The following is a 25930-nucleotide window of genomic DNA, read 5'->3' on the forward strand; positions in this document are numbered from 1 at the left end:
ATGCAGCTGCCAGATTTGTTCTAGGTCGTTACGTTAAAGAAAAGGATATCATATCATTAGGCTGGTTACTTATGAAAGATAGACGAGAATGGCACCTTGTGAAGCTGGCTTTTAATTATGTAACAGATCATAACAAACCAGCATATATTGACATATCATTAAAAGAAAACAGTAAACATCTGAGGTCAAACTCTGCACCACAAATTGCCATTACAACAAATTCTAAAATTTTGAGGAACAGTGCAGCTGAAATTTTTAACAAGATGCCAAATGCGATAGGAAATTCAAAAACGAAAGCCGAATTCTCATCAAAAACTTAAGAATATTTTCTTACTGAAGCAAAAAAGAAAAAGAGGCTTTTAGTTTGATTCATAAAGAGAAGAACCTAACTTTTAATTCCAATTTACATTTTATCGAATTCAAACTATTCAATCTTTACTTTTCATATGACAACTTTTACATCGTGTAGTATTTAACGACCAGATGAAAAGCCACCCTGTGGAGATACTGGTCATGATTCATTATTATTATTTTTATAATTATTATTATTATTATTATTATTATTATTAATATTGATTTTATGGATCAAAAGAAGTGATAACATCACGAAAAATTGATCAACCTGTTTAATTCATTCGTATTGGCTGACTACTAATGAATATCAAACGAGTTATTATTATCGGTATTAAATAAAACTTTATGGTTCCAGGCCATTTGTAATAAATTCTTTAAATTTTCATTGCATAAGTCAGAAAAAGTTTCATTTTATTCTTGTTCCAGTCGAAAAAGTTTCTAAATAGCCCCTTGGAAAAGAAGCATCCATTAATTGGACTTGTAAAAGACAGTAAAAGACAAAGGTTGCACACTTCCATCTAAAGTACTGAGCAGCAGGGTCGTATTAAGAATTTCGGGGCCTTGTGCACAATCTGTACCTCAAAGCAACACAATCGTAAATAATTTTTGTAATACACAACAAGCACGTCGATTGGGCAACCGGCTTGTTCCTTAGAAAAATTTGGCGAATGTTACCTTTCCTTTCTTTCGCTTTTCTTTTATAACGGCTAGCTGGTTCTTTGTTAACTTCTTTTGAGAATACTCCAGCAATATGTGCAAGCTGAGAAAAAAGCATACACTTCCTTTACCAGTAAAGCGAAAGATGCAACCACTCAGAGGCTGCATTCAACAGTTGTGATGCCAATCAAACTGGGCATGCGTAGGATGTAAATTTTGTCAACTTTTTTCATTCTTGCCGGCTTCCCAGAAAATTTCCTTGATATATTAGCAGCACTTCCATATGATTTTTCTGAAGCGGTGAAAAAGTGTGATAAATGCTGCAGAATGGGAAAAAAGTAAAATATGTTTGACAAGAAACTTGGATTTGATAACGTGTCCAAAATCCTTTCTGAAAAAGTCAGATCATTCTAGAAATTTGGGACCCCTTTAACACTAGTTCCCCTGGACACAGTGCCCAGTTTGCCTTGTGCTTTAATGCGGTACTGATGAACAGGCATTAGTGATATTATTGACGTTGTTCACATGATGATGTATCTATTCTATCTTTCCTACAACATCACCAGATCTCTTCCAGTGCTCACCCTTTCAAAGTATCTTTGTCGAATTCATGAACTCTTTCCCACAACTCTTTCCTTTCCATATCTTATAAAATTTGGAACGTTATAATCTATTTCTGCTTCTCAGACACTTACAACCTGCCTTTACTAAAAACTAAAATTACCAAACATTTCTTACTTCACTTTTTTCTTAACCGCTTTCTCTTTTCTTTTATAAGGGCTTTGTTATAAACTTCCAGGCTTTTCCTTAACATAACCGACAAAAAACCATTGTGCATTATGGTATCTATTCTGCTGTGCTAGATACGGTTTTACAAAATGAATAACGGTTTTTGCGGTGCATTTTGGTTTTCTATGCATGTAAATTTGACCTAGCATAAGTGGAAATTTCTGGTCCAACGAGACGTCCTGGTTTCTGGTCCTGGTCCTGGTCCTGTTCCTGGTCCTGGTCCTGGTCCTGGTCCTGGTCCTGGTCCTGGTCCTGGTCCTGGTCCTGGTCCTGGTCCTGGTCCTGGTCCTGGCCCTGGCCCTGGCCCTGGCCCTGGCCCTGGTCCTAGTCTTGGTCCTGGTCCTGGTCCTGGTCCTATCCCAGCTTTTTCATCTTTCCTCTCTTGGTGTTACTTGCCATCATTATTCATACACCTGAAGTCACAGAAACTTGGGCAATTCTTCTCACTCTTCGTCTAAGCAAACGTAAGGTAATGGCAGGCTCTTGAGCCTCAGAATTTTTGATCTGTTTTCACTGTCAGTGACCCTAGCACCTCCATACATGGCAACTTGATGGACGAAACTTTAGTGGCGTACCCAAGGGGGGAATGGGGGTCAGGAACCCCCACTTTTCTAAATAATGGTCCTCGAGATTTGTCCAAAAGCGATGTAAAACTCATGGGGGGGGGGGGGTAGTATATTGCATGCTTGTGTCAATAACAGTTGTAAAATACTTTGCTATTTACCGTGGCTAACATGAACATACATACCCCCCCCCCCCCGAAGTTTCCATCAGGTGTGCAAGAATCTTTAGGACCAACTTTCTGAAAATATAGGGGAGAATAGTCCACCCATTCCCCCGATTCCACCGCTGGTTTTAGCCCCTCCAATCTGTAATATGATCCGCGGTCCTTAATTGTAGCAGTTGGTAACAGATAGTTTTTAAGTCAATTTTTTGTAGTTTCAATAGTTTTTGCTCTAATCTGATATTTTAGGGCTGCCCATCTATTTTTTTAGATTTCTTCCCCGTATGTTATCAAATCCTCCCCTGAGAGCATACTTCGCCGGTTCGAAGTTTTTTGTGTTTGCACTGGAGAAAGGGACCTCTCGCTTTGGAACGCTGCGTAGTTGACACTGCGATGCTCATAAATATTCAGCCTCCTCATTGAAGAGGCCTAAATCTCGAAGACTGATTGACGAATGGGTTGCTGTTTTTCTGCGCTGTGCAGGTGACATAAACACTTCTGTGGTTTCGAAGCCAGAAATTATTGGATTGTAATCATGGTGTGGATAAAAGTGGATGTGCAGGTGCCATCTATTGATATGACTTTCTGCTTGATGTGGTAAGAATTCGAGCGCACCACGAGTTGTAGCGAACTTGCACGACGTCTTATTCGGACATCACTGCGGCCACATCCGTTCACTTTGTATGTGGATGGTTGGCCTGTGCAGTTCGTAACTTGAATTGCGAAATCATCATGAATTTAACTAAGATTTGATAAACGAACGCTAGAGATTCATTGGATTGATTTCACGTTATTGGGGAAATGGCGTTCTCTAGGAACCTTTTATTAATTTACTGTCTGGTCAATCATCTAACATTTGGTGGTGCTCGGAGAAGTCAATCATTCAAAACTTACTGGAGAAAGTCAAGTGAGTCTATGGTACGTGAAAGAAGGAATACAGAAGGTTCAGAGAAGGAGAGAACTTTGAACAAACAGAAAGAGGTGGTCTTAGGCCTTCTTATCCCATACAAAGTGACCGGTGGTGCTGATCTTAGTGGTTATAGTGGAGGGGAATACTACGCAGCAGCCTTCATGCTTGCAATAGAAGATATTAATAACGATACAAGGCTGTTGCCGAACATCAAAATTCGTTACGTATGGAATGATACAATGTGCTTGGTTGATCTTGCTATAAAGAGTCAATTATGGCAGCACAGTTCTTTCCAAGGTGAAGAGCGTACTGGTGTTGACGCCTTTATCGGCACAGGTTGCAAGTGCACGACAGTTGTGAGGAATGCTGTTGCTCTTAACATGCCAATTATATCACATGTAAGTGAAATGACAAACCTATGCCTTCGATTGTCTCGTCCTTCCCTTAAAAATGAAGCAAATGCATTTTTGTTTCTTGCCAATATTGCGTTGGGATTTCAATTAAGATCTCTATTTTTATATTTTCGGAGACCGGCACAGCAAAGGCTTAAACTTAAAGCTTCTGTAAAAGCTGAAAATATTCTAATCGCTTGTGAAATTTTCTTTCCTTCTCAATTTTGTTGTGAAAATTAAAACCTGCAGCTTTACAGCTTAATCCTAAGCGCAGCATTTCAAGGATGATATTTTGATGTATGATTCCTGATTAAAAAACAAAGGATAAAAGCTATATAAACAATGCAAACAAAATTACACTTCAGATAGATTTTGTTTACTTTAAGATGTTTGGTTTCCTGTCAGAATAGATTCCAGAAGTGCATTGCCTGGCAATTAATCATTTAAATTACGATAGTCATTTTGAATTGCAATAAATCTGAATTGTCATATATTTTGAAGCATTGAAGTTTATGGCTGTTTAACATGAAAAATTGTTGCCATTCGGAAGTGAAAATTATTATCCAGCAAACGCAAATCTAACATTCCTCATCCTTGACATATTGAAGTCAGAATGAACCATTAAATAAATTTTCTTTCATGTTAAACATTACCTTATTCTGACGTTTTATGCTCTGAGGAGTGTCAGACGAAAAAGCTTTAAGTATGTTTTAAAATGTTTGCTTTTTTCAAAGCCATTTTCAAATTCTGTACCGCAAAAAAATTGTTTAAATAAATTTATAAGCCTAAAAAAGCTATGAATTTATTCTAATATTTCTCCAATACATAAGTTTCCTTGGTATTATAAGAAAAATCTCACATTTGTCATTTTGAAAGACGTAACCATTACACAAACCAAACCATTACAACAGACTTATCCAGTATCTGGCCTTCAAGCAAATTATCGCCAAGGTCAAATTTTTCACATCTCAGCCTGTGCCTTCTGTATAGAAATTCAGTCCGTATTTATGGCCTACCAAGACTCGCACAATTCCATCCAGGCTGGAAAAGTATTTTAAGTTTTAGTACTAGGAATGATACATTTATATATTTGTGGATAAATTTCCTTTCTTGCATTTTTCACAGAAAATTAATTTCTCCCAAATTTCTAGATAGGATTGATTTTTCTATGTAGAAAGAATGAAAACACTCTATGGTAGTGTACTGATTTCCAGGGAAGAATGTAATGAATATAAAAGCCTTCTGTTTTTATGCAAATGAAAAGCTAAGAAAAAATTTGCTTGTAATTCAGTTGTCACTTGATTTCTGTAGCAAAATGATGAATGCTCAAAGACTGTAGCAAAATGATGAATGCTCAAAGTCTGAGTAACAAAGTGTTTGCCCAATTTTTCAAGAGACTGTTGCCTTGTTTAAGTAAGATGCAAAAGAATAAAACAATAATATTTTCTTTTTGAAGAAGTTAAAATTTATGTATATAGCTTTCAAATAAAATTGCAATGAAGCACTGTATTTCTATGCTATATTTTTTTCAAAATAATTTCTTCAGCAAGTGTTGGTCCTTTAGCACTTTAACTTGATCAAATTTTGCTCTTTTAAAAATATTAGGTGTATATCCTTTTCATAAAGTTAGGATTTCCATTTTTAGAAGTTTTTTACATCTAAATGTATAGAATTGTATAGAATCTTCATGCTTATACATTGGCTGGGAAATATTATATCTATACTTTTAGATGGTCAAACACAAAAAGACGTTTTGTTGACAAAATCTGGTTAAATTAGGCTACAGACCCCCTTCACCTCTTGTAACTACCATATTTTGCCATGTATAAAACGCATCCTTGCATAAGACACATCCTTAATTCCATGTTCGAATTCTGAAAAAAAGTTTTTACTGTGTTTTACTGTGTATAAGATGCAAACCCTTTTTACAGTTCTTGTAAGGCATGTATCTTTCAGTGAAAGAATAAATATTGGAATACTATAGACACTAACTCTGTGGAGAAAAAATCCTCTAAACTGCAATGTTTAAAATATTACATTATGTTAAACTAGTATGATTAAAATCATTGAGTAGAAAGTTTAACACCATAAATTAATCAAAATCATACTTAATGTTTACAAATTCCAAAATCCATAAAATTCTTGTTTACCAGCTGTTTTATGCACAATATTCACAACAATTACAGTGATGTGCCTTCCAATTAAGAGAATGCAGGGTACAACCCTTTCATTTGTGAGTAAAAAAGCTTTTGTCAGGTGATTTTTCCATCGCGCCTGGAGAATCTCAAAGTTTTTTCGAAATTCCCAGTAAAAGTGTGATTATTCGAATTAAGAGAACAGGTGCTCTAAATATCATAATATTTTGTCTTTAAAATAACACTTTGCCTTCTAAGGAAATGATGGGATGGTCAATGTTACCATGTTCAAACAAAGCCAGTAATAATTCGGAAAAAGCTGTGTCTTATACACAGTAAAAAATATGTTATATATATAAGTTAAGTCGAAAAATATTTTACATTTTAAAGAAATGTCATGGACATCTTTTTAGCTTTGCTGAATCCTGTTCAGTGGTTTGCTAACCAAATTTTTCCATAGCATATTAAATATGATTTGAAGTTTGATATTTGACTGCAGAAAAATTCATTTTCAATATGATTGAAAGAGAAGCCATTTAACAATCGTGATTAATCAAAAATCATTGATATTTGCATAAAACAGGAAAGCAGTGACAATGGTGATAAGATTAAACTCTACCTTATTTTATTACTGTGTCAATAATGTATAAAAATCTGTCTGCTCTAGTAAAAAGTAATAAGTTGGCTTGGATTAAATGTTGAAAATGGGCGTTTTTTACAATGGGTTGTTCTTTATGACCAGCTACATACTTTAAGAACAAAATTGAGAAAAAAATGTATGGAACCATGTATGCTAAGAATGATGACCTGTCAAAATCTGTTAACCTGAATTGACCTCAACACTCTTGTATGCTTTAGGTGGGTTTATTTTAGTTTGAGCTGTGTCATTTGTAAGAAACTAACCATCAGGGTGAACATAGATTCACAAGCCTTTTCTTAATAAGCTTTCTTGAAAATGTGTCAGAGTGGTCACTTAAGTTTTGAAGAATTTTTTTAATTGTTATTGCAGACCTGTCTGAAGTTGTTGTTTTCAAAGCTGCTATAGACAGCAATAAAATTATGGCTAATTTTGTTACTTTGTCAGCTTTTTCATTGCGAAAACAGCAGCCAGTTTTTTTGTTACATAACGAACTTGATATTATCTTGTTATATTATAAGTTGGGCTCTTTTCAATCAAGTTTTGTTATTTGAGATTTTTTGGTCGTAAAAACCACAGGCAATTGATAGCCTTGTAAAGCATAGCCTTATAAGGTTTTTTACTGTTAACATTGTATATTCAGCTGTACATTGTGTACATCGTATATTCCAAAGCTTTTTGCATGTACTGTGCTTGTCATTCTTTTGTAGATGTGCCTGGATCCTGAGCTAGCCAATAGAACAATTTTCCCTACCTTTGCTAGAACTGCAGCGATGTACAAGCATTTGACCCCAACCCTCATTGCCTTACTTGATTCTTTCAAATGGAAAAGGGTTGCAGTTTTTATTGAACGGACAGCCTTAGACGAAGATGCTGCCGAATATGTAGTAAAGAAGATGAAGAGTGAAAATATTACTATAGCAATAAAAAATTATCTGCCAAGTCCGCCAAACCATGTACCAACTCTTGATGACAACCATGAACTCGTTATCAAAATGAGAGAAGCAAAGAGGAAAGCAAGAAGTAAGGATAAATTTGAATAACCTGTTTGCTTCTGTGCAGTTTGGAAAGGGGCAAGTTGGAAATGTAAATGATAGCCAGTGATTTCTGTAATGAGTCTGCGCTATGGTGTTAGACTCGCATGGTCGATTGTTTAGCTGATCTTCCTTACTGTCATTAATGTTGGATTTTAAAGGCCATTCAGAAGTTAAGTAACTCGAATACAAGCATAAAGGCATCGCACCTGTGATTCTAGAATGAATGAATGATTTTGGGTCATTGGTGGTTTTCTAGTTTAAATTATTTATTGGTTTTGATTTGAGGCTGTAAGTGGTCAATTCATACCATTTAATCTCATAAATCCTTTGTGAAATCCTGAAAGTCTTACGTAGGTCTCAGTTTTCTTTAGCTACAGGTAAATCAAATCCTGTTTGTTCCTACGCCTACCTCACTCTTTTGCTTGACATGAAAACTGAGTCACATTGCAATCGGATTCATTGTCAGAAGAATTCATTGAACGACGAACTGCATACTTAAATCAAATTGTTTACCGTGCCTTGTTCTCTGATACGCTTAAAATACGATATAAATTAAGTGACCAAGCATATTCCCACTCAACTGGTAAATGATACCCACTCAAATGGTAAATGATATTATTCATCGCATTTAAAAGAGGATTCAGACTTCCGCCCCGAAATAGATTTTTCTTCATGTATGATAAAATATGATTGCTTAAGAAAGTGTCCTCTTTGCATTTCTCTGCTTTCCGCTCACGTGATATTCACTTCGCTTCGCAGCTCTTCCAGCTTCTAGTACTAGAATTACATTTTAAAATTTCATCAAAGGATCTTGTTTAATTTCGAAACCTTATTTAGCCTTCCAGGAGTAACAATTATGACATATTTTACTTGATTTGTTTAATATGCCTTCGACATTGCAAAAATGACATTGCAACATAACCGATCGTATTGAAAGTCTTTCGCTTTCTTTCAGTAATTCTGTTTTTAACAAGTTACCCAACGGCTAGAGAAGCAATGCTGGTTGCCTTCAACGAGAGCATGACCAAAGGAGATTACGCTTTTATCATATGCATGAAAGATGTCGATGAAGTCAAGAGGAAACTCAAGCACCAATTTAAGTGGTACATTTCGCATTACACCGAAACTCTGCATACTACAAGGGACGTAAAAAAGGCGCTCGATGCAGCGCTAATTCTTGCGCCGAAAATGCCAGCTGTGTCATACGGTGCATTTGTCGATCGCCTTCGAACAACAATGGGCAAGGCTCCATTCTATAGTAGTGCTTACATAGGAAAAATCAATGGAACGCATATGGACAAGTCTCAAAGCCAGGTAGTTTATTTGTATGGTGATTCCTCTGATTTCATATGAAGGCTTTTTCAAAGAGAATTCTTGTTCAGTAGAAAATAATTGTCGCATAGTTGTAGACTATAATGCCTTTGGGGGGAGGGGAGTTTACGGCTCTCAGGGTGTAAAAAAGAGTCACTCTTATTGTCCTTTTCGCCCTCCACATATCCTTTGCTGTCACGCAAGCTATTATTTGCAGTAGCTGTCACGCGTGGAATGAGTGAATTTCTTAGTTACTAAAGGCAGGGACCACGACATATTTCATTTCAATTTCGCATTTAGAAATTTTTAGAAAACCATACTCAACTTCACTTGGTTTTTTCTTTTGATTTTGAGGTAGAAAATTTTAATTGCAGATAATTTTCTTTAAAACATTTATACTTTTACTTAGATATCATTTGCTCCTGTTCTATGTAAAAAAGATTACAATAACAATAATATTCAAAGTGAGATGGTACAACTTGTTTTGTCTTTCGACTGAAAATTGCTACTTTTCTTTAATTGTTGCAGTTATTTTCTTTTTGCATTTGCTGCGTTCTTTAACGAAAAATGTCGTATTTGAGATTCCTTGTAAAAGTGACAAAAATTTTCCTTGTACAGTTTCCTTGCGTTCTTTTGCATTGCTTCTTCAAATTGCACTCTTGAGTTGCTCTCTGCTGCCGTTGACCCCTTTCTTTCCCGTCGAGTTAATCCTATTTCAAGGCAGTGCTATGTTTTTCTAGCCACCTCCTTGGGGTGCCAGAGCTTATGATGCTGTCAAACTGTATGCACTTGGTTTGAACAGATCCCTTCAACAGGGCAACTCTATCCGGAATGGCAAGGCTGTTATCGATAACATTCGCTCGACTACCTTTAAAAGTAAGCACCTTAATTGTAGGTTTATGTCTATGTAGATCAACTTAAAAGCATCCTATGCGGTTTATATAAAGAATATTTCTATAAATTTACTTGCTATGCACAGTAGAATGTAAGCTTGCGCCTTTAAAGAATAGTAGATATAATTTCTCGTCATATTGGTGAATCCATTTTTTGCCACTGCGGCACTGAATATGCAGCCAGTGCCCTGGTGATTGTCAATATATTAAGCATTGTCCTAGTGACGATCTCCCTTGAATTTCCCGTCACATATTTACTGGTGTTCTATTGGTTGTTAAAAGACTTCTAGGCCGCCTCGTAAACATTTGATGTTATCAGAATGACTTTTTGTGTCCGAAACATATGATATCCCAGCAACCTTAGTTTTAAAGTTTTATTTCAGTTTGAAAAATGACATGCGTTGGTAATAAAAGTTTTCGGCCAGCGGAATTGATACTGATTTGTTTACTTTCAGGCATTCTAGGGCATGATATTTACGTCGATGAAAATGGACAGGTCGAACTTAATTACACTGTTTTGGATAAAAGAGGAGACCGTAAGTGTAGCATACACTTCACAGAGAATCAACATTGCTACAATTATTGCCATGTTGTACTGTTTCTTTGTACCTAGCGCAAGATGTGTGTCCTTTGTGCCAGTGAGAAAGGATACCATATAACGAGAGAATGGCTTGCAGTTTGAAAAAGTTAGATTTTGACCAACCTAAGATTTGTTGCAGGAGATACGACCATCCGTGACCAGAACCGATCGACTGTGATTTTCCCCATTTTCGCCTGGATAAATAAATCTAAAAGTGACATGTTTGAATTTGTTTTTTATGTTAATAATGTTGTAGAATTTGGTATTATGAAAATGAAGAATGTGATGGTCATGATTGTGATTATTACGGTTATGGAAAAGTCGTAGCAGACAAGTTTCTTTAATTTGGGTATAAGATTAATTTGAATTGTTTCACCTTGTAGTTATAGAGCAAGTTGGGGAATTCGTCTTGGAACACCCACCTGTCACCAACAGTACAAAGGTTAAAAGAAAAGTGAAGCTGGTGTTAAAGAAGGAGATACAATGGCCAGGATTGGGCAAAGCTCCTCGTGACAGCCCCGCATGTGGGTTTGATGGTGAATTTTGCTTGCCTCCTCCGCAGAAGGAAGACAAAAAGGGTAAACATGATTGAGTACTCGTTGCCTGGGTATTGTTAGCAGGTCACTAATGAAAGAGTAACCAGTCCTGTCATAGCAGATGGTCTGTCAGATCAACAGTGGTGTTGTGGATATTACAGATTAGGCCATTTAGTTACAATCATATCTAGTTGGCTGCAATTTTCTCCCTTGCAAGGAATTCGATTTTATTTGCCCTTTTGAGCCTTTTATTTCTACGTGTTTGAAGGCTGATTACGTACTGTCATCTGTTGCCATTTTTGGAGGATGCTCTAATGACGTCACGCATTTGTGTTGTTTGCTATTTAACTTGTTTCATAACCATGTCTAATGTCACGTGTTTGCTCGCCTGTAGATCATCTTTTCATGGCTATTGCTGTAGCGCTGTCGATAGTGGCAATCGTGCTTTTTATCATTCCAGTTGTTATGTACAGGTACGTTTATACGAATGCTAGCCATTTCTAACTGCATGCTTTGCATCCTTGCATCGAATGCTAGCCATTTTTCGCAATCCCTTAACCATTGCACTTATTTTCAAGAACCCTTGCCTAATGGTGAAAAATTTCGTAAGCAGTTGTTTGAAGAAGTTTCACGTGTTGATTGGACTGTTTTCGTTGTAACTTTTAGGCAATACAGACTCGAACGCGAGCTTACAAGCCAACTTTGGAAGATTGATCCGAACGATCTGTACGTTTATGATGGAAGAGCTCCTTCGTGCTCATCATTTGGAAGCATCGTAAGTCTTTAAACTCGCATGTTCTTCTGCTGGATACAATGTATTCACCAAGCACTATGTTTTTTGTTGTTTTTCTGTCGTTCTTACCTCCTTCAGCGTCTGTTGTTAAGGCTGAAATACACGATCAGTTTAAACTGTCAGTTTTCACTAAAATCATTCTTGAAACTAAATGGCTGGCAAAGCAAAGCACATCGAACAAACAAATTTTTTAGGCACCTAACAATGCTGGTTTTTGAAGCCATGGTTTATCCCACGAGAATCTTTCCTTCCGTTTTGAATCTTTCTTTTTTCGTTTTGAAACTACAGCTATAACTAATGCCACAGCAGCAACGTCTGTGTCGCTGTTCATCGTGAAAATGAAGAAGAAATGAAGAAAAGTAATACTAGATCATCAGTTTTGACTGATCGTGTAAACGAGTAGATGGATCAGTCAAAACTGACAAAAAAAATCTGTGAAATTGAAACTGATCAGTTAAAAACTTTTCAGCCTTTAGACAATCAGCTGCATCAACCTAGTCACCAAAGGTGCTTTTTGCATTCATTTTAATAAGAGCCAGTTTGGAGAAATGTGGCCTAATACTCGAATCTTCCATAATCATTGCGAAACATTTCGGATGAAAGTCAATAATTGTCTACAAGAAAACCAAACCATTTCAAAATCTTATCTAATCAAAGTATCATATTATAAATTTTTATACTCAATAATGAAGTTTTAAATGCTCCTTCTTTTCCAAAGTTTTTTAATTTACAGCCTGAGACATAGCATTAAAAACAATTTATGTTTTGCAGTTAAGTTTCATTCTTTTTGTTGGAATTGCAAAACGGCCTTTTTCTATTTGGAATCTTTTTCTCGATTTGGCAGGAAAGGATTTTTCAAATTAGATTTTCCAAGGAAGGCTATACATGGCTAAGTCAAAACAGCTAAGTTGAATTGTTAAATAGATAAAAAAGAGTGCTTGTTTTGCCAGTTATGAATGGGATGGTAAGGTGCTCTCCGGCAGATGGCATGACGCCTTCATGCTCTCATGTTATTAGCGTCCTGTTAATCGTTGAATAATGTTGATGCTAACATATGCTGTAAAGCATATTGTTCCCACTATCTCTTCTGGCTGTTGATGTGAGATCGTTTTCACTTCAGCTGTTTTTCTTGCTTTCTTTGCTGTGTAGCGAATCTACATGACATTTGCATTATTTATTAACTGGGGAGAACTGCTTCATGCATGGCTTTAACTGTTTCTAAAAAAGCTTGTTTTGGTGCTCAATATAATATAAAAGTCATATAAAATATTTATAATGGAATGATCAATTGTTGCTACCTTGTCTTCAAAATATTTGTTCACTGCTTTTCGATTTGCATGCAATTGTTGCCATTAATCAAAAGCAGAAAGGCAGCACCTACAAGGCACACTTGTCGCACTTAACATGCTAATCGAAATGAGCTGAAGATCATTCTTGACAGCAAGCTGCTTCCTAGCTTTTTAAATTATTTAAGACTTCTAATAAGATTTGGGTATAATTAACTAGAAATATTACACAGAGAGAGATATGCTTTGATTTTTTATTCTGGATATCTACACGAATTCCAGTCTGCTTTGGTCCAGCGATATTCGCTGACTTGAAATTTAGTCTTCCTCGATGCAATAAGAGCAGAACGCTTTTGGTATCAGAATGTTGATATTCCCAAACCTGTCAGATCAAACCCTTGTGCTAAAATTCATTCACAATCAATTCATTCACGCAATCAGATCGTTTCTTGTAGCAGCAGCAAATACAATCAAATTCATACTTCTCTATCAATTTTTTATCATTAAATATTAAGTAATGCAGTTATAGCACTTGAGACTATACCGAAATCATATTGCATATTTTATTTGCTATTCTTTAAAAAAACCAGCATAAATTTCGATCTAACTGGCTTTCCCTAAGCCTTTAGTACTACAGTACTGTTATTTGTAACGGCTTATGGGTAGCCTATCATGCTCCCAATTGCATCTTCATTGTATGCCGTACGTACGTTGTCAAATGTTCTTTTTTATGAGAATATTGATATTGAACTACGTTATCAATTTTTGGCGGCTGCGTTTGTAGTGTTTTGCAGTTCCAATATGCAACAGTATTTGTATTCTTGAATGCGTTGTCTGTTCTGACATAACCGTGTGCGATGCACAGAGGTACAGAGCAACTGAAATAGTGATTCCCTGTGATGAGTGTGCAAGCATAGATCCTCTCTTATGAGTGTGCAAGCATAGATCCTCTCTTATGAGTGTGCAAGCATAGATCCTCTCTTATGAGTGTGCAAGCATAGATCCTCTCTTATGAGTGTGCAAGCATAGATCCTCTCTTATGAGTGTGCAAGCATAGATCCTCTCTGATGAGTGTGCAAGCATAGATCCTCTCTGATGAGTGTGCAAGCATAGATCCTCTCTGATGAGTGTGCAAGCATAGATCCTCTCTTATGAGTGTGCAAGCATAGATCCTCTCTTATGAGTGTGCAAGCATAGATCCTCTCTGATGAGTGTGCAAGCATAGATCCTCTCTGATGAGTGTGCAAGCATAGATCCTCTCTTATGAGTGTGCAAGCATAGAGCCTCTCTTATGAGTGTGCAAGCATAGATCCTCTCTGATGAGTGTGCAAGCATAGAGCCTCTCTTATGAGTGTGCAAGCATAGATCCTCTCTTATGAGTGTGCAAGCATAGATCCTCTCTGATGAGTGTGCAAGCATAGATCCTCTCTTATGAGTGTGCAAGCATAGATCCTCTCTTATGAGTGTGCAAGCATAGATCCTCTCTGATGAGTGTGCAAGCATAGATCCTCTCTGATGAGTGTGCAAGCATAGATCCTCTCTTATGAGTGTGCAAGCATAGAGCCTCTCTTATGAGTGTGCAAGCATAGATCCTCTCTGATGAGTGTGCAAGCGTAGAGCCTCTCTTATGAGTGTGCAAGCATAGATCCTCTCTTATGAGTGTGCAAGCATAGATCCTCTCTGATGAGTGTGCAAGCATAGATCCTCTCTTATGAGTGTGCAAGCATAGATCCTCTTTTATGAGTGTGCAAGCATAGATCCTCTCTTATGAGTGTGCAAGCATAGATCCTCTCTGATGAGTGTGCAAGCATAGATCCTCTCTGATGAGTGTGCAAGCATAGATCCTCTCTGATGAGTGTGCAAGCATAGATCCTCTCTTATGAGTGTGCAAGCATAGATCCTCTCTTATGAGTGTGCAAGCATAGATCCTCTCTTATGAGTGTGCAAGCATAGATCCTCTCTTATGAGTGTGCAAGCATAGATCCTCTCTTATGAGTGTGCAAGCATAGATCCTCTCTGATGAGTGTGCAAGCATAGATCCTCTCTGATGAGTGTGCAAGCATAGATCCTCTCTTATGAGTGTGCAAGCATAGATCCTCTCTTATGAGTGTGCAAGCATAGATCCTCTCTTATGAGTGTGCAAGCATAGATCCTCTCTTATGAGTGTGCAAGCATAGAGCCTCTCTTATGAGTGTGCAAGCATAGATCCTCTCTGATGAGTGTGCAAGCGTAGAGCCTCTCTTATGAGTGTGCAAGCATAGATCCTCTCTTATGAGTGTGCAAGCATAGATCCTCTCTGATGAGTGTGCAAGCATAGATCCTCTCTTATGAGTGTGCAAGCATAGATCCTCTTTTATGAGTGTGCAAGCATAGATCCTCTCTTATGAGTGTGCAAGCATAGATCCTCTCTGATGAGTGTGCAAGCATAGATCCTCTCTGATGAGTGTGCAAGCATAGATCCTCTCTGATGAGTGTGCAAGCATAGATCCTCTCTTATGAGTGTGCAAGCATAGATCCTCTCTTATGAGTGTGCAAGCATAGATCCTCTCTTATGAGTGTGCAAGCATAGATCCTCTCTTATGAGTGTGCAAGCATAGATCCTCTCTGATGAGTGTGCAAGCATAGATCCTCTCTGATGAGTGTGCAAGCATAGATCCTCTCTGATGAGTGTGCAAGCATAGATCCTCTCTTATGAGTGTGCAAGCATAGATCCTCTCTTATGAGTGTGCAAGCATAGATCCTCTCTGATGAGTGTGCAAGCATAGATCCTCTCTGATGAGTGTGCAAGCATAGATCCTCTCTGATGAGTGTGCAAGCATAGATCCTCTCTTATGAGTGTGCAAGCATAGATCCTCTCTTATGAGTGTGCAAGCATAGATCCTCTGTGATGAGTGTGCAAGCATAGATCCTCTCTGATGAGTGTGCAAGCATAGATCCTCTCTTATGAGTGTGCAAGCATAGAGCCTCTCTTATGAGTGTGCAAGCATAGATCCTCTCTGATGAGTGTGCAAGCATAGATCCTCTCTGATGAGTGTGCAAGCATAGATCCTCTCTGATGAGTGTGCAAGCATAGAGCCTCTCTTATGAGTGTGCAAGCATAGATCCTCTCTGATGAGTGTGCAAGCATAGATCCTCTCTGATGAGTGTGCAAGCATAGATCCTCTCTGATGAGTGTGCAAGCATAGAGCCTCTCTTATGAGTGTGCAAGCATAGATCCTCTCTGATGAGTGTGCAAGCATAGATCCTCTCTGATGAGTGTGCAAGCATAGATCCTCTCTGATGAGTGTGCAAGCATAGATCCTCTCTGATGAGTGTGCAAGCATAGATCCTCTCTGATGAGTGTGCAAGCATAGATCCTCTCTTATGAGTGTGCAAGCATAGATCCTCTCTTATGAGTGTGCAAGCATAGATCCTCTCTTATGAGTGTGCAAGCATAGATCCTCTCTGATGAGTGTGCAAGCATAGATCCTCTCTGATGAGTGTGCAAGCATAGATCCTCTCTTATGAGTGTGCAAGCATAGATCCTCTCTTATGAGTGTGCAAGCATAGATCCTCTCTGATGAGTGTGCAAGCATAGATCCTCTCTGATGACTGTGCAAGCATAGATCCTCTCTTATGAGTGTGCAAGCATAGATCCTCTCTGATGAGTGTGCAAGCATAGATCCTCTCTTATGAGTGTGCAAGCATAGATCCTCTCTTATGAGTGTGCAAGCATAGATCCTCTCTGATGAGTGTGCAAGCATAGATCCTCTCTGATGAGTGTGCAAGCATAGATTCTCTCTGATGAGTGTGCAAGCATAGATCCTCTCTTATGAGTGTGCAGGCATAGGTTCTCTCTTATGAGTGTGCAAGCATAGATCCTCTCTGATGAGTGTGCAAGCATAGATCCTCTCTGATGAGTGTGCAAGCATAGATCCTCTCTTATGAGTGTGCAAGCATAGATCCTCTCTGATGAGTGTGCAAGCATAGATCCTCTCTGATGAGTGTGCAAGCATAGATCCTCTCTGATGAGTGTGCAAGCATAGATCCTCTCTTGTGAGTGTGCAAGCATAGATCCTCTCTTATGAGTGTGCAAGCATAGATCCACTCTTATGAGTGTGCAAGCATAGATCCTCTCTGATGAGTGTGCAAGCATAGATCCTCTCTTATGAGTGTGCAAGCATAGATCCTCTCTGATGAGTGTGCAAGCATAGATCCTCTCTTATGAGTGTGCAAGCATAGATCCTCTCTTATGAGTGTGCAAGCATAGATCCTCTCTGATGAGTGTGCAAGCATAGATCCTCTCTGATGAGTGTGCAAGCATAGATTCTCTCTGATGAGTGTGCAAGCATAGATCCTCTCTTATGAGTGTGCAGGCATAGGTTCTCTCTTATGAGTGTGCAAGCATAGGTTCTCTCTGATGAGTGTGCAAGCATAGATCCTCTCTTATGAGTGTGCAAGCATAGATCCTCTCTTATGAGTGTGCAAGCATAGATCCTCTCTGATAAGTGTGCAATCATGAGTTTCTCTGATGAGTGTGCAAGCATGAAACTCAGTGAAACTGCGAACATGTCTCTTATTTAATTGAAAGTCTATAGTAGCACATGTATTTATAACTGCACTCGTACGACACTTTGAATTTACATATATTTTCTTTTGACGTGAATGATTGCTTTTTCAATCGGAATTATCCGTATATCTCGTTTAGACAAGCAACAGCTGGAGCATAATGGAGAAAGGGCCTAGAGAAAAATTTACAACGGTGGCCATCTACAGGGGAACTTTTGTTGCCGTGAAGAAAATCAACAAGCGCACTGTTGAACTTAGCCGCAACGTGTTAATGGAACTTAAGCAGGTAATTAATTCATCTTGAAATATCTTTGAACTAATTGGCAATTAAAACCTCAATTTATGTTATTTCACGTAAACATTTCCCTATTCTAATATTTATTGATTCGCCTCATCCCTAAACAACAGATAATGAGTCATTTCAGCTTTGTGATGCTTTCCCCCTTGTACGTTTTGATTATGTATCGTTTCTCCGATTGTAGATGCGAGACATTCGACATGATAACATAAACATGTTCATTGGAGCGTGCACAGAGCCTGGAAATGTCCTTATTGTCACTCAATACGCAACTAAAGGCAGTCTGCAGGTTCATTTTTCAACATACTTTTTCAAGCGAATTTATCTGCATATTTTTAAGTATTAAAGAAATTTGCTTCAAGCTGCTTAATAGCAAAAGAATAAATTGACAGAATAGCCGACTTTGAAAGATAATCCTAAACTACTTTTACATATGAACAGAAGCTGAGTTCGTTACTTAATAAGTTTGACACATGCTGTTTCAGAATCGCTCCTTTTCCTGACTCAGTCTGAAATGGTACAAGTCCTTCGTTCTCCAGTTGCACTGTGTGGACGAAAACCATTTTCATAACTTTACACTGTCAAATCGAATTTGCTTCTTTTAGGCAGCTTGTGCTCCAGGCTCTTCATTATTATTATGGACCTTGCCTACCCTTGAATAAGAAACTACGCTGGGGCGTAACCAAATTGTTTAGAAACTGCGAAATACAATAAAAAATTAACTAAAATTCAGTAGTCATATTTCAAATAGCGATTTTATTTGATTTCAGGATGTTTTAGAAAACGAGACGATAAAACTAGACAATCTCTTCATTTTGTCGTTGTTGTACGATATTGTCAAGGTACGTGAAGCGATCTTACGTCATTTTCCGTATTTTCATTGAGACTTTTCTAAGCAGATTCCCTGCTGTTTTGTTGATCAACAGTCGCCATGCTTAATACTTGTAATGCAGCCACTACAGTATTGCCGTTGTGTTGATTTTTTTGTTATTTATAGATTTAACTTTTTTTAACCTTTACTTTGCTTAGAGTTCATATCTAGATGCTTTCCTAATGGACCAGCCTGTATAAGTCGAACTGGCTCTTTGTTGTAGGGTCTCCTGTATCTAAGCTCCACTGAAATCAAGACCCATGGGAACCTGAAGTCGTCCAACTGCGTGATTGATAGTCGCTGGATGTTGAAATTAACTGATTTTGGTTTGTATCATTTCAAAGTGGGCCAAGATGACAGCGAAATGTCAACTAGAGAATATTACAAACGTAAGCACTGTTAACATAATATTTTACACGCAATCTAACTAATAAATATTAAAGAGAAACAGTAAATTTCTTCTCGTAACCAATGAAAACTTGTTCTCTTTCTCACGCATACATTTTCTGTAAGACTTATTTCTTGATTTGTTGTTTTTAGGGTTGTTGTGGTGTGCTCCAGAGCGCCTCCGGTCAGAGCCCCAGTCCATTCAGGGTAATCAAAAATGTGACGTGTACAGTTTTGCTATAATTCTGCAAGAATGCCATACAAGAGAAGGAGCTTGGAGTGGCACCTTTTTAGAACCTCAAGGTAATTTTAGTATTTATTTTCTTTTGTATGCAGTCCCGTTTAAATGAAAATGCTTACAAAAATGCGATTATAATACCCTTACACAGCAACGGGCTCTTCGTGAGAAAAAGGTCATTGCTCTTGCTGCTTTTCTCTTCATTTAGATATTCCATTGACAAAAACTTAACGCAGAAAAAGATAATATTCTAACATACAGTAATTTATCAAAGATTTTTTACGAATAGTTGTTTATTGTCACACCGAAAGTTTTAGTTGAAACCTCAACAATAATCCTAAAATCATATATTAATAGTGACAAAAGCGAACCTGCAATAAAACTGTTGCTCGTTATTTTCTTTCATGATAACATGCAAAATATGTCAAAGTATTGCTCTCTTGGCTTAAAATTAATCTTCAATGAAAATACATCTGATGGATCAGATGCTAAATCTTTTTTTTTTCTTTATCCGTTTGCTGCTGTAAATGTCTGCCCGTCAAAATCTCGTATAACAATGCTCTTAATTTTATTTTTTCCCCTTTCAGTTATCTTTGCTCTGCATATTCATAGATTCACAATAGAATTAAGTGCTTCAAGAAATGGATTTTTTCCTCCACAAATTTCTGCTTTTAATAATGGGACTTATGTATAATCGATTTTTAAGCGTTTTAAATGAAGATGAAAAAAAGGATGTACAAATTTTTTCCGAAAATTTCTTCGCCGAAGCTTATGACCGGAAATGTTTGCTCTAAGCGTGTGAAATGAGTCTGTTTTGATTAATTTTTACGAGAAACGTCAGTAAAGTAGAAAAGGAAATTTCTTGTTGTTTCATCACGTTCTGAAGATATAAACTTGCAATGTTGTTTCATGAGCAGACAAGTCGATGTGGCTTTAATTAATTAATGAGTAAGAATCAAGCTAATGAAATCCCAACCCTTCGTTCTGTTTTTCAACTGGAGTCTTTTCGTTCCTGCAGACATTATAGAGCGTGTTAAATTCACTGAATGCCCGCCATTTAGGCCTCCAGTACCGTATCTCATAGAAAAAGTTGAAGGGCTGAGGGACCTCATGAAACGATGCTGGTGTGAAGAGCCGGATGATCGGCCTAGCATCGTTGAAATCAGAAAAGAAATTGAGAATATGATGGCGCACAATGGATTGTAAGCTTCTTTTTTTTTTGTCTTCTGCTAAATGCAGGTTTCGATTTCTTTGGCAAGATGGCGATAGATTAAAAAATAGATTTGGATTTATGAACTGTGTTGTAGTGTGCAACTTTTGATTAACTCTGATAGATTTCAATGTGTTAATTTGATGAAACCAAATACTCTCGACATTCGAGAGTTGATGATATACACTGCAGCTTTTGTTTGTTGTCCAAATAGCAGACTACTAGCCAATGTAAATTATTACTATATTTCATTGTCGTATGTCGTGTCATATATTCCAAGTCATGAAGCTCGAGCTTTTAACTACCTTTCTGAGTTTGGTATTTGTATGCTGGCTTGTTGCTGGCTGGTAAGGTTTTCGTGAAAAAGTAATTCCAAGCAATGTTAATTTCCATTTGCCGATGCAGAACCACGATTTTTGTCTCTAAATATTGCCAACTACTTTCATAGGAAAAGAAACATATTTGACAATATGATTTATATGATGGAGCGGTATACTGAAAACCTGGAGGAGGTTGTTGAATGTAAAACTGGTGAATTAATGGAAGAGAAGCGGAAAACGGAGGCGCTATTGGAGAGAATGCTGCCTATTACTGTTGCTAAGCAGCTGAAAAAGGGCAAGGCTGTCGAAGCTGAGCATTTCAGCGATGTGACGATATACTTCAGTGATATTGTCGGTTTTACGTCACTCTGTGCCGAATGCACCCCAATGCAGGTTTGAATCCAACGAGCTAAACTCATTTTTATACGAATTGTTTCGTTTAAACGTTTTTCCTTCAGCGTTTAAGGTGGTTTTGTGGTCTTCTATTTCCAAGGAAACTGGATAGATTCATGCTAAAGCGCGTATTCTCTATCAGATACCAATTCGGTAAAAGAAACGTGCCTGTTGAGTTCCCTGAAAGTGATTTGAGACTTCACTGGTTTTCAACTTAAACGTAACATTTTGGCAAGAATGTAAGGTGTGAGTCGTAGCACATGTCTTTTCGACATTAAGCGGTTTTCATCAAATGCTTCAAAAATAATGACATTTGCTTGCGCTTGTTGAAACAAAACAAAGTCCTAGTGACTTTGCATGAACAAATAGCCATGCAGATGTTTTGATGCTTGTTTTTGCACATTTTAAATTATATCAATTGCGAATTTTCGATTATATCAATGATTATATTTTGATTATAAACACTTGGCATTTTGATTCTATTTGGACTTTGCACTTACAATGAAAGAGTAGAAGAGCAATATTTTTGTAGGAAACTTTGGCGCCTTCTCTTCTGTTTCCCCCCGCTTTTGATTATTGATAAAATTGTCTTCTCTCCAGGTTGTGAATATTTTGAACGACCTGTACACTCTATTTGATGACGTGATCAAAGTGTACGATGTATACAAGGTCAGTTATAATCTTTGAACTTTTCCTGTATGTCACTTTTCACAACAAATCCAGAATACTTCTATTTGTCGAGCTTTCGCTTAGCGCAAACAATTGCTGCTGGAAGGGCACTCTTACCAAATAGATCAATGAAATATTAATTATTTGACAAATCAACGAACGAACGAACGAACGAACGAACGAACGAACGAACGAACGAACGAACGAACGAACGAACGAACGAACGAACGAACGAACGAACGAACGAACGAAGAAATGAATGAATGAATGAATGAATGAATGAATGAATGAATGAATGAATGAATGAATGAATGAATGAATGAATGAATGAATGAATGAAATCTTGCGCACCGTCTTGTTACGCGACTTTTTTAATTTATCCATTGGATTATTTTGTTGAAGGTTGAGACGATAGGAGACGCATACATGGTTGCATCTGGCCTTCCAATTAGAAATGGACAGCAACACGCGAAGGAAATCGCATTGATGTCGCTGAACATTTTATCCGAAGTTAAAGACTTTACAATTCGGCATAAACCAGGCTACAAACTAAATCTAAGAGTTGGTGTTCATACAGGTACTCCTCTTATACAGTTAGATCAACATCTGCCCAAGTTTCATTCTCCACACTTCTTGGCGTCCTTTTGACGACTATTAGACTCATATTATTAAAATTTCCCATATCAGCCGTCTTTTCTTGCGGTTCCGAGTTGTCGTTGACAAATTTTAGGTCTCTATAGCTTTTGTACGTTTCCGTCAATTTGAGAATATCGAAAACTAGTTATTTGGCGGCCTCACTAATGCATGCCTTTCTACAAGAGATGGCTGATTTCCTTTCTCCTAATCTCAGTATAAGTAGGAAAATACAAATATTTAGATTGCGATTAGAAGCAGTGAAAGCCAGTCTTGAAGGTCTAGATCCCTCTTGCAGGATAGAGGACTGCCTTCTAACTGGAACGAGGGCCGGCAGTGTTCATAGGGATGAAATGCAGTGATTTTTTGTTACCGATTGAAGAGATGGGTGGCCCTTTTGCGAGCAGCCTCAAAACGTACTGCACAACGTATTGTGCGGGTATTAGTGTTGGGCTCAAATATGAGTTTTCAACTTTTAATCAGTAACAATAGTCCGCCCCTGGTACCAGGGTCAGTCATCTCGGCAATATTGCTCCCTCGTGGATTTTCGTCTCTTTCAAATGAAGTTTTATTCTAATTTATATTGTATGGTGATGAGCGTTTAACCATGGACACAAATAAGAAGCTACTTCAGGCAACGCTCAAATTCATTCATGCTTCAGAACGCCTTTAAATATTCCATTGCTGCACACTCCTATACATTAGCATCTACTTTTTGTCTGTTTACTCTGTATCCGTAATTAGTTTACCTAGTTTTAGTTATATATCTTTCTATCTTCGTTTAATGCTGTGCGTTTTATGTATCGGACATAGGGTAGTCATTGTCTTTCGCTCTTCATGGTATCGTTAGTACAGTAATTAGGGTGTATAAACAATGTAAAATTGTATTGGTCTTAATTTCTATGAATAATAAAAAAATATGTTTTTAAGTTTATTTGCTTCTCGCTGCAGGCCCTGTAGTCGCTGGGGTGGTAGGCACAGTTATGCCAAGGTATTGTCTGTTTGGGGATACTGTCAATACGTCATCAAGGATGGAAACAACTGGAGTTCGTAAGTATCTTGTTTCATCAGATTGCTTCTGATGAAAAGAATTCATTCCATTTTTTCACCTGGCCCTCCATTGTCTGCTCTTGGTGTTTTGCTTTCATAAAGCTTTTGCATAAGATTCTGCAATTAATGATGGGGATTATTGTTCATCTCTTTTTCTCGAAGAGCTCCTTAACGGCATTTACAGTAAAAATGCTTACTCTGAAGGAAAACAAATGATAGATAATTCAATACATCAAGCTTTTCACTCTTTCTTTTGGGAATAATTTATTTCATCTGAAATATTTATGAGATGTTCATGGACGAGCAAACCCGAACCTGGTTTGTGAATTTTTTAACTATTTTTTTGTGTCCAAGCGATTCACGGATGTTGATACCCTACTCTTCTGTTCTGTAGCGCTCAAAATACATATAAGTGCATCAACTGGGAAGGCATTGCTTGCCTTAGGTGGCTTTCAACTTGAAGAGAGGGGCGAAGTTTTCCTCAAGGTGAGTTTTCAACTTTGCACTTATAGAAAACGAAGAACACTTTATTTGACCCGAACCTGTTACACTTAAGGCATGTTCACAGTTTTTGGGCAATTGATGATCCTCCCCTTTTTATGAAGTCTAAAGAAATAGGTATCAATGCAATTCAAAGTGCATCTGTTCTTTGTTTCCTTTGCAACTGGAATTCATCTGCAGAGTTTAACGGTGAATAAAGGTGGGAGGGCTACACAAAACCAAAGTAGTATTGGAAACCATATTTTTGCAGTGTTTTAACATTGCCTTCTTTTAATGACAAATGCCAAAAAGTCTGCCCCCAGAGCGCCTTGATTTCGGGTCACGCTGTTTGTCTCTTTTGCCGCAGGGTAAAGGCAGTGTCACCACCTACTGGCTCCTTGATGCCGATGAGTCTCTTAAGCGAACCAGAGGGACGGAAGACGACAAGCCCAAATGTCACAATGCAAAAATTGGTAGTCAGTTCTCGATGGCGTTGCTACGCAACTCTCCCAGTCTCCGTGCTAAGCTCCTTACCAGTGGTCTAAGCGGGACGCCTAGAGGCACGCCAAAAGATTCAGTGAACAATTCCCCGTCGATACTTAATTGTACCACGCGGAAAAAGAAGAAAATGGAGTTTGATACCGTGGTAACTGCAGAGCGAGTGCAGTTACTTAATTCCAGTTCTCCAATAGGTACGAATTTAGAAAACGGAGAGACTCCGGTGGAGGAATTTTCTAAGTGCTGAATCATTTTAAATTGTAAAATTTTTGGTTTTATAGCTCTGAATCATTAGTCAGTGCTGACCCGCAACACTAGGAACAAAAGGAGCTGTATAACAGCATTTGGTTGTTAGAATGATATCAATATTTAGGGATTTTCCAGCCGATGTGCATCAGTTCAGCCTTTTCGTTGTAAACCTTCAAATGTCGATTGCTTGAACAGGCGTTCTGTAAATATTCTTCCTTAATTACCTGCCGGGTTAACAAGCTTCAAAGGCAACTGCCTTTAGGAGTTCTTTCAAATGGTATTCATTTTTACTGATGTTATCCAAGTGGCAACAAGCCAGTCCTTCATTACGGCTGACCTGCTGCTGGTTTCCGTGCTACTAATCGTAATGACGCGGGTTAATTATAGTGGAGCTTTAGGTTACTCGCACGACTACTGGGGACAATATTTGATATACTGTAGTGACAGGATTATCACTAGTTACCCCGATTCAAGAGTATTTCTATGGGAATGTCACAACTATACCCTGGGTTGATACTCCAGCTACTAAACCCAATACGTGAAAGATTGAGTAGGAGGTAGGTATGTAGTTCATATAGTCAAGAAATAGTACATAGGTAAACTTATTGTGTAAAATGTGACAATATGATGTAAATATTTAACTGTGTATAACGTACATTTTCATTTCTTCCATCCAATTCATGGTTTTAGTATCAGTAAATGAATAGAATTGTTTTGTTTTTTAAATTTTTTATTTTAAATTTAGTAGAAATTGGCCCTTCACCCTTAGTTTCGTATTAGTTTCTTCTTATTTCCCCTCTAATATGTCCCCTCGTATATTTGTTTTTATTTGTCCCAAATTGCAGCCATCTCACTTTATCTTTTCCACTAAATCGATCAACTTAAATTGATAAGGGCCACTTTGATAACACAGGGTTCCAATGAGCATTCATGCAAGTCAATACACGTTGTATGTAATAAATGCTAAAATGTTTTTATCATGTAGTATTGTGATTTACAAATTAATGCAACTCCTATTCAAGCTGTTTCCTTGCTATCTGTTCTCCCACAAC

General features: G+C 37.7%; 1 protein-coding gene across 1 annotated transcript; it reads left to right on the forward strand.

Annotated features, from left to right (window-relative positions):
- The first annotated feature begins 2935 nt into the window (after positions 1-2935).
- On the forward strand, positions 2936-25899 carry LOC135691687 (atrial natriuretic peptide receptor 1). Its single transcript, XM_065209636.2, has 20 exons — positions 2936-3832; positions 7309-7621; positions 8591-8949; positions 9687-9822; positions 10295-10375; positions 10803-10997; positions 11350-11428; positions 11622-11730; positions 17722-17868; positions 18065-18169; positions 18651-18722; positions 18975-19140; positions 19292-19441; positions 20395-20578; positions 21035-21299; positions 21900-21968; positions 22371-22545; positions 23553-23651; positions 24046-24137; positions 24499-25899. Exons 1-20 carry the CDS (start codon positions 3326-3328, stop codon positions 24874-24876), a joined length of 3681 nt encoding a protein of 1226 aa, XP_065065708.2. The 5' UTR covers positions 2936-3325; the 3' UTR covers positions 24877-25899.
- Positions 25900-25930: the final 31 nt, after the last annotated feature.

Source organism: Rhopilema esculentum, chromosome 13 (genome assembly GCF_057945365.1).
Source record: "Rhopilema esculentum isolate cy_ngs chromosome 13, ASM5794536v1, whole genome shotgun sequence".
Lineage (NCBI taxonomy): Eukaryota > Metazoa > Cnidaria > Scyphozoa > Rhizostomeae > Rhizostomatidae > Rhopilema > Rhopilema esculentum.